Source organism: Neopsephotus bourkii, unplaced genomic scaffold (genome assembly GCF_033783945.1).
Source record: "Neopsephotus bourkii isolate Nb327-2 ecotype Australia unplaced genomic scaffold, CSIRO-AGI_Nbou_v1 NB_1454, whole genome shotgun sequence".
NCBI lineage: Eukaryota > Metazoa > Chordata > Aves > Psittaciformes > Psittacidae > Neopsephotus > Neopsephotus bourkii.
The window spans coordinates 59079-67893 of NW_026901931.1; the positions used below are offsets into that span (position 1 = coordinate 59079).

Sequence of the window (8815 nt, forward strand, 5' to 3'; positions counted from 1 at the left end):
GTTTATTCCCTCCCTCTTGGTCTCTTTAGAATTACAGTGGACATTTAGTTTTGAGTTTCTTACTAGCTGTGTCAAAATGCTCTTCCACAGCTAAAGATTGTGAAAGAGACTGTTCACCACCCATGTATCTCCTAAACATAAGTTAATGTGCAGTCACAACTGGTAAAGATACATTCTCCAACATCAGTGTGTTTTGGCTTCTTTCAGACCCAGACAGCTCTCAGTTACCATCAATTCTGTGTTCAGGATTTCTTTCATCTATGGAAGTGTGTCACAGGCTTCATTTGTAAGTGAAATACACCATTTGATTTTCCTGGTGTGCATTAGAACGAGCCGGGCATAGACGTGGGATGTGGGTGCAGATCTCTAGCTGAAATTCCATTTATCTCATAATTTAAGTAAAGAGCACTGCAAATGAATGTAAAACTCCACTTAAATTGAATGGGAGGAACCCCTGGTGTGCCTAAATTATCCTTTACAATGGGTGGTCTCAGGACAGTTCATCATCCTGTATTATGAATTATATTGCCTGAAATTTCTTCTTTGAAGTGAAATCTCTTGTGAAGCTGCAGCCTGGGGAGGGATTCCCCTTGATATTCAAAGGTGCAGCTTGAGACCTTGATTCCCACCAGCTTCTTCTCTTTGAAAGGCACAAACAAATACTATGAATCTTTTGAAACCTTTTCTCTGACTCTTTTTCAGCAAGCAAATGTAAAACTACACCTCCTCTCCCCTCCCACCCCAGCAGCTTCAATAAAGAGCTCACAGGTAAGAGTGAGGAATTTTATTGGAGCTGAGCGACAAGGTCAAGAATCCTGCAAGAAAAAGACATCTTTATCAGTGACAAAGGTTGGAACTGAATAAAGCTGATTGGTGTTTCCTGTGAGGAGAAGAGGCCTGGGATAATTGAGGGTAATTTCTTCCTCCACGGTGGTGACTGCAAAGTGAATTGAAGTTGAGGTTCCTCTCCTCTTAATTTCCTTTGTGATGGCTGGGTCTCTTTCTCGTTCACTCACTTTCGAGCAGGACTGTGGAAGAACATAAAGTCATGAGGGTTAGTGGAAATTCTCGTTGTTTTAGTGCATCACAGTCTTCTTCAGTTAAGATGAACTGTTCATTTTCTAGATGACAGAACTCTTCTATGCTGCCAGCAGTTGAAGAACCTCCTCCCGCAACTCACCAGAGCCCCCTTCACCTCCTTGTTCCTCAGGCTGTAGATGAATGGGTTGAGCATAGGGGTAACCACGGAGTAGAAGATGGAGGCCACTTTATCCAAGTTCCCGTGGCTAGATGGAGGTTGTAGGTACATGAAGAATGCTGTCCCAAAGAATAAGACAACAGCAGTCAAATGGGAGGCGCAGGTGTGGAAGGCTCTGGCCCTGCTCTGTGCTGAACACATCCTCAGAATGGTACGAATGATAGAGATGTAGGAGAGCAAAATAATCACACTTGCACACACCGCATTGATGGTGATGAAGGCAAAGATGACCATCTCACTGCTGTGGGTGTCAGAGCACACGAGCTTTAGCATAGGGATGATGTCGCAGAAGAAGTGGTCAATGCGGTTGGGACCACAGAAGAAACCTCCAAAAGTGCACCATGTGTAGATGATGGCACTGAGGAAGGCGAATAGATAGGATGATGCTATCAGCTGCCAGCAGACACGGCTGGAGATGATGGTCACATAAAGCAGGGGGTGGCAGATGGCAACGTGCCGGTCATAGGCCATCATGGCCAGCAGGTGACACTCAGCACTGCCAAAGAAAGTGAAGCTGAGGAACTGCATCATGCAGGCAGTGAAAGAAATGGTTTTGTCCTCTGCTAACAGGTCTGCCAGCATCCTTGGGGAGATGACTGTGGAATAGCAGATGTCAATGAAGGCAAAATGGGTGAGGAAGAAGTACATGGGTGTGTGGAGGCTGGGAGACACTCGAACCAATGTGATAATGCTAAAGTTCCCCACCAGAGTGGCAATGTAAATCAATAGAAACAAGACAAAAAGAGGAGTCTGTGCACACGGATTATCCATAATTCCCAACAGGACAAATTTAATCTGTGTCTGATTTCCTTCCATGACCAGGTGTTACCTGCTGAGACAAAAGGAATTAAGACATCACCCTGATTATCTCTTGATATCCAGGTGTGGATCTAACTACAGTCAGTCACTAGTTTAATTTTGACGTTTTGGTGGAATTAGTATATTTTACAGTATTTTCTATCCCACATTATATATGTGGTGTTTTGTTTTTTTTTCACTTGTGGTACTTTCAATAGAACAGGGAGCACATAGAAGCAGCAAATGGCACTTGTTGCTGGGATACATAAAACTATGGATTTACTCAAACATGGGTGTTTTCAGGGATGCTAAAAGAATCAGATCTTTATTCACTTTTGGTTTGGTGGCAATTTGTGCTGGAAGACACCTCAGAGGGACCTCATAGCAGTGAACGTAAACCTGGAGCAAGAGAAAGTCCCAGTCCCAGTGAAATCCCATCTTACACATCAATGTCCTCTAGATATATTGCCTTGACTTTTCATTATCATTCATGTCACCAAATCACATTTATCAAACTATTTGAGATCATTCACAACAGATAACATTAACATTGGTTAAATGGACAATAAAGCATCCTAAACCCATGGGCATTAATTTGCTTCCTTAAAAACAGAGTTGATATTTAAAACGTGCTGATTCCACATTCTGATTTGTTAGTGATTATATTCTGTTGACAATCTGAAATTTGTATTTCTTTATGACAAAATAAGATTCATCCTCATTTAAAACTTGAACAAATTAGTGCATCTGCTTTAGCTGCGTATGTAAAAGAAAGCAAACTGCATAAATCATTGCTACTTCTTAGTATAAAAAACCCCCACATTGGTAAGGCTACTTTATGACACACCCCCAAACAAGGGGACACGAGAACATGCAGAAGCAAACTCACTGCCTAAATGCAGGTGAGGCACTCCTTTGTCTTAATGTTACCTCCTGTGCCTTTCCTCTGCCACGGAGTGATGGGAGCCAAAGGTTTATCCCCAGCGCAGCACAGAACATGTATGTGCCAGCATCAGCTCTGTTAAGCACCTGATGTGAAGAGAGGGGAGCTCCTGCCAGACTCCAAGAGCCCAGCTTGTGGTGCTGGGGCTGTAAATACAGTTGCATGTGCTCTCCTGGGAGGAAGCCTCCAGGGCTGCTCATGCTTTCCCAGAGGAAAACACAGCAAAGGAAAAGCAAAGGGTGTGAAATCACCTCTGAAAGGCATTGTGATGCTTGGGCTTCTGAGAGACATTAAGTGGATGAGCCATGCCTGGGAACAGCTGCACAGCAACACTTATAGGCAGCTCATAGGATGCTTCTGGCATACTTGTTTTGCAAATGTTTTGGTCTGAACATACTGACACAAGGAAAATGGATTTAGAAACATTCCAGATCTTGCACATGGTACTCAAATGGGACATGAAGAACACGTGACTCCATCTCTGGAGCGGCTGATGTCGCTCTGCGGAGGGAAAACCCAGTTTTCCAGCCCAAATGGGGTTATCCACATGTAGTATCTGGATGTCCAGCAACTAAGCTGGTGTATCTGGACATCCACTGTATTCAAGGGTGAAAAACAGGCATTTTGAGGCAGGGAGGAATTGTCCCAGCTTTAACTAATAGGCCTTTATCCCCCTGAGCAGCCTCAGCTGGGGCTTCATCCCCACCCTCTTCCTATTTTTCCCCCATCTCTATTTAAGCTTAGAACAGGTAGGTTGAGCTTTACTAGAGGAGCTCTGGTTTCCAGTTTAGTAGGAGCTCAGCACACCAATGGAATCTTTTGGTGGTCAGCTAGGATTTCTCATATATCTTCCAAGCAAATTTTTCACCTGATCCTGAACAAGGGATTGACTTGACCTGACTTGGCTTGGTCTTGAATCTGCCTCCTCATCACCGACTTTCCTGATGCTCTGGAGCTTTGGTTGCATTTGGCCCAGGTCTCTGTTCCTGCCCTACTTCTCTTGCTCAGGTACTGTGGGATGGTCCATGCACACCAGGGTGCTCTCCTTTGGCTCTGTTTGTAGAAACTCAAGAGACAAATCCCTGTGGCATTCTCCAGGCTCTTGCAGAATAGAACCCATTACCTTCTACACCCCAACAGCCCAGCCAGTGCTCTGGCAGTCCCTCTCCATCCAGAATGTGTCCCTGTATGAGCAAATTACGAGATAGTTTTTCAATGATGGAAGTCGAGTAATAAATTGATCCTTATATTCAAGTGTTATCTTTTCCTTAGTGCCTTCTCCTTTACCAAGTATAACATTAGACTTTCATTCTTCAGTAGTTTGGCAACACTTTGGTTTGGAAGTAGCTTTGCCATGATGTTTATCTGCTGGTTTTGTGAGAGAGGACACCAGAGCTTCACTGACACCAGGGACTTTGGTTTCCCCAACCTCTTCCTTAGGCATCCAGGCTTGGTTTGGAACCATTTCTAGGTCTTGCTTTCTTCCTACAACTGGTTTGTGCAAGAAGACCACAGTCCATCTGATTTATCTACACTCTTTTATTGCTATTAGTGATTTGGGTTTTTTTTTTCCCTGTGTCTTGGTCTTTTCAGATGTACACAACTTTAGCACCTGACTCCTTGCTAGCCCTGTCAGAAATATTTTCCAAAGCTGTCAGCATGTCCAGGTGATAGCTTAAAACCTGCATGATGACATCTTTCAAACTGAAAACTCCAGCACCTCACTGCACACCATGGGACAGGGTGAAGGATGCCTGGGCTCTGCAGGAAACAGTTGACATTCTCATAGGGATGCTGATAGCTTCTGCCCCTGATTGCACCATCAGGAGGCACTGGGCAAGGGCTGATATCCCTCCCTGCTCTGCATGGAGCTGGATCCAAACTGGGACTCAGCTTTCACTTCTTCGGGATCAGTGCTTAAATCCTTCTTATGTCCATCACAGCAGAGAGGAGAGCCTCTGCACCCCATGTGCTGCAGGGTGGCCACAGGGCCTTTGTGAGCAGTGCAAGGATTTGGGACCAGCACTGATGCAAAGCAAGGAGGGATCATATCCATGCACACCCCCTTATGTCCATTACATCCCTTCACATCCATACACATCTTCCATGTCCTGAAGAGCAGGCTCGGTCCTATCCGTTTCCTGCTGGGCTGTGGCTGCAGGGCTGGTATTGAGCAAGGAAGATGAGGAGGTGCGAGAGGCAGAGCTGACAGCAGGAGGAGGATGGAGGTGCCTCATCCGCAGCATCGCACCGTGTCCTGCAGCTCCTGTGAATGGTTTTACTGCTGGAGAGAGAAGGAAAGGGGAGGATGTGGCTCTGGAAGGGGTTGGAACCCCAAATGATGACCAGATTGTGGAAGTTTGCTCCCAGTGTGCACTGCCAGGGGATCTGGCTGATCTCTGGTGGGGATCTGTATGACATGCACTTTCCTTTCATGTATAGCTGTAGGAGGAGTCTGTAGAAGGAGGTTCCCCATAACCCCCATGAAGGTTTTAACCTGCCAAAAGGGAGATTGAGCTGAGCTCTTAGGCAGAAGCTCTTCCCTGTGAGGGTGCTGAGGCGCTGGCACAGGGTGCCCAGGGAAGCTGTGGCTGCCCCATCCCTGGCAGTGTTCAAGGCCAGGTTGGACACAGGGGCTTGGAGCAAGCTGCTCCAGTGGAAGGGGTCCCTGCCCATGGCAGGGGCTGGAGATGGAGGGGCTTTAGGTCCTTTCCAACCCAAACGAGTCTAGGATTCTGGGACTGGCTTGGGAGCATCCATCAGAGCTCCCAGTGACAGGGGCAACCCTAAAGCATCCCTTCAGAAGGGCCCTTTTCTCCTGTTGCTGCCCATTTCAGTCCTTCACCACACTCCTCATCTGTTCTTCCCCATCTAATTTCTTCCACTTTCAGGCACCACTCCCTCAGGCTCTCCTTTGTCTCTTGTGCTTCCAGCACGATGGGTGGAAGAAGATGAATACCATCACTGAGGAGAGCACAAGGACAGGGGCTTCCTCAGTCCCCACTGAGGTTAAGAACCAGATTCCCCAGGAAGCCATCTCCAGGCAGAGGAAGGACAGGAGGGTGACCATGAGTAACCAGGACGGAGGTATCAAGGCCAAGTCATGCCTGACCAACCTGAGTGCCTTGGATGATCTGAGCATTGATGTTTGAATGGACAAGAAGTAGGGGACAGCATTTACATCACTAATAGCAAGGTCACAACAATCTTCTTTTGGCTCTATACAGCCAAACTTGTGAGCTATGGTTTGAGTACAAGAAATTGAAGATGGGTGGAAAGCTGGTTCATTGCCTGTGGTGCCTGACATTGCTGATGGACACTGGTACCAGCTCCAATTAGTGAGGTTCCCCCTAACCTTCCTGCTATGATAATGCCAACCATGGCACCTGTGAAGCTGTAGCTGCCTCAGAAATGCTCCAAAAGTGGATGTGAAAGGTGGGGTTCTGTGGTTTGCTCTAAGGGAGCCCAAAGCCCTGTTGCTTGCTCAAGCTGAGGTCATCTCCTTTGGGTACACTTCTCCAAACCAAGCAGCACAGAGAAGAGATAATGACCTGCTTTGGGCTTTGTCACCCTCCTGGGGTCCAAAGAGATTCACAGTCCCACATCCCCACATCACTTGAAATAGGAAGGGAGTTTTCTGATGCTGGTTCATTCCCAGGCTCTCTGCACAGCTCCAGGCACGTTCATCTTCACATCCATCTCCGAGAGCATCAGGAGGGCAGCAGAGACAGAGTTGAGATGTAAGTGAAGGGCAGCATCTTTCAAACCAAGCAGAGACCTCTGTGCAAGGCCAGTGTGTGCTGAGCCATCATCTCCTGTGGTTCTCTCTTGCCAACTTGCTCAGCGCTAACACAGGCGATAAAGCGCAGCACTAAGGTAAAGCTACTCGGGTGTGGAACCTCCCCACTGCTTTCCACAGAGGTCATTGCTCAACATCTCAAGGTGAGCCAGAGGAGCACACACCACGTTGTGCCATGGTGTTTAACTGCTTCAGCACCCCTTTGTTCTACCTGTGCTGGCACAGGACTGTCCCCAACCTGTTCCTCATTGATCTGTGCCTGAACTCTCCCTTTCCATCCTGCAGGACTGTCTCTGAGCAGCTCCCACCACACAGAGGCTTTTCCACCTGGGACAGCACTGCCTCTTGGAGAAGAAACCTCCAGCCAGGAGCTCACACAGAAAGCACCATCCAGCCCATGGCACAAAGCAATTGCACCCAAGCGACCGAGTTCAGCCTGGTGGGGTTCACAGAGGAGCCGGTGACTCAGGTCTACTTGTTCCTGCTCTTCCTGCTCACCTACCTTGTCACCATCGGGGGCAACCTGGGCATCATCATCTTAATCAGGGCCACAACCCACCTCCACTCCCCCATGTATTATTTCCTGGGCAACCTGGCCTTTGTAGACCTCTGTTGTTCCACCATCGTCACCCCCAAGATGTTGGTTGACTTGATGTCAGAGAAGAAGAGCATTGCTTATGCTGGGTGCATGGCTCAGGTCTTCCTCTTTCAACTTTTTGGGATAACTGAATGCTTTCTGCTGGCTACGATGGCCTATGACCGTTACGTGGCCATTTGCCATCCCCTGCTGTACCCACTTGTCATGTCCCCAAAGTGCTGTTTCCAGCTGGTGACTGGCTCGTACCTCATGGGGCTGACCAATGGCGTGGGACAGACCATCAGCATGTCCACCCTGTCCTTCTGCAGCTCCAGCACCATCAACCTCTTCTTCTGTGACATTTCCCCTCTCATCTCGCTCTCCACCTCTGACACCACCCTCAGCCACATCATCCTGACCACAGCTGCCTCTCTCTTTGGTGTGTCCAGCAGCCTGGTTATCCTGCTCTCCTACGTGGCCATCATCGCCACCATCCTGAGCATCAATTCAGCCGAGGGCAAGCGCAAAGCCTTCTCCACCTGCACCTCCCACCTCACCACTGTCACCATCTTCTATGGGGCATGCTTTTTTATGTATTTATTCCCCAGCTCAGACAGCTCAAGAGGAGCAGATAAATGGGCTGTGGTGCTCTACACTGTGGTGACTCCCATGCTGAACCCCTTGATCTACAGCCTGAGGAATAAGGACGTGAAGGAGGCGTTGAGGATACTCACAAAAATAAAATGATCTTAATTGTTGTGAGTTTAGGACCAGATAGAATGGAGATGTTGGGGGAGAGGCTCTGGTTTTGGTTAAGTATGAACAACATTTTGGGGGCTTTCTGCAAACAGAGTTACATGATGCACTGTTTGATGTCATTGAGAATACAAATGATTTCATTCTCCAAACTTTAATAATTATATTTAGTAGCTAATTTCACCTAATTGGTTAATTAGTAGTTTATTTCACCTAATCAAGGCACAAGTAGACAACTACAAGCGTGCAGTTATCTTCAGCTAAGAATGAGGGGATGACCTTATTGCTCTCTACACCTGCCTGATAGGAGGATGGAGCCAGGAGGGGCTGGGCTCTGCTCCCAAGGAACAAGGGATGGAACAAGAGGAACCGGCCTCAAGCTGCACCAGGGCAGGGTTAGATGGAGCTGAGGAACAATTCCTGCCCCAGAGGGTGCTCAGGCATTGGAACAGGCTGCCCAGGGCAGGGCTGCAGGCACCGGCGCTGCGAGTGTTCACACACTGTGGAAATGAGGCCTCAGTGCCATGGGTTAGGGGTGTCCTTGGCAGTGCTGGGGAATGATCGGACTTACAGAGCTTAAAGCTCTTTTCCTTTTTGCTCTCCCTTTTGCTTGGCAAATGAGAATAAACAGAGAGTGAATTCTACCTTCCCAGTGAATCAAACTCCATTTCTACACAGAAATTG

General features: G+C 47.7%; 2 protein-coding genes across 2 annotated transcripts; one reads left to right on the forward strand and one right to left on the reverse strand.

The window, feature by feature from the left end:
• Nucleotides 1-1114: 1114 nt before the first annotated feature.
• On the reverse strand, nucleotides 1115-2074 carry LOC133220608 (olfactory receptor 8U3-like). The gene has a single exon (XM_061368849.1). The coding sequence runs from the start codon at nucleotides 2072-2074 to the stop codon at nucleotides 1115-1117; it is 960 nt and encodes a 319-aa protein (XP_061224833.1).
• Nucleotides 2075-4217: 2143 nt separating this feature from the next.
• Nucleotides 4218-8122, forward strand: LOC133220613 (olfactory receptor 5G3-like). Its single transcript, XM_061368856.1, has 2 exons — nucleotides 4218-4228; nucleotides 7207-8122. Exons 1-2 carry the CDS (start codon nucleotides 4218-4220, stop codon nucleotides 8120-8122), a joined length of 927 nt encoding a protein of 308 aa, XP_061224840.1.
• The last annotated feature ends 693 nt before the right edge of the window (nucleotides 8123-8815 follow it).

Excerpts from the sequence above, each read along its gene's own strand:
- LOC133220608 (XM_061368849.1), bottom strand. The coding sequence starts at position 2,074 with ATGGAAGGAAATCAGACACAGATTAAATTTGTCCTGTTGGGAATTATG.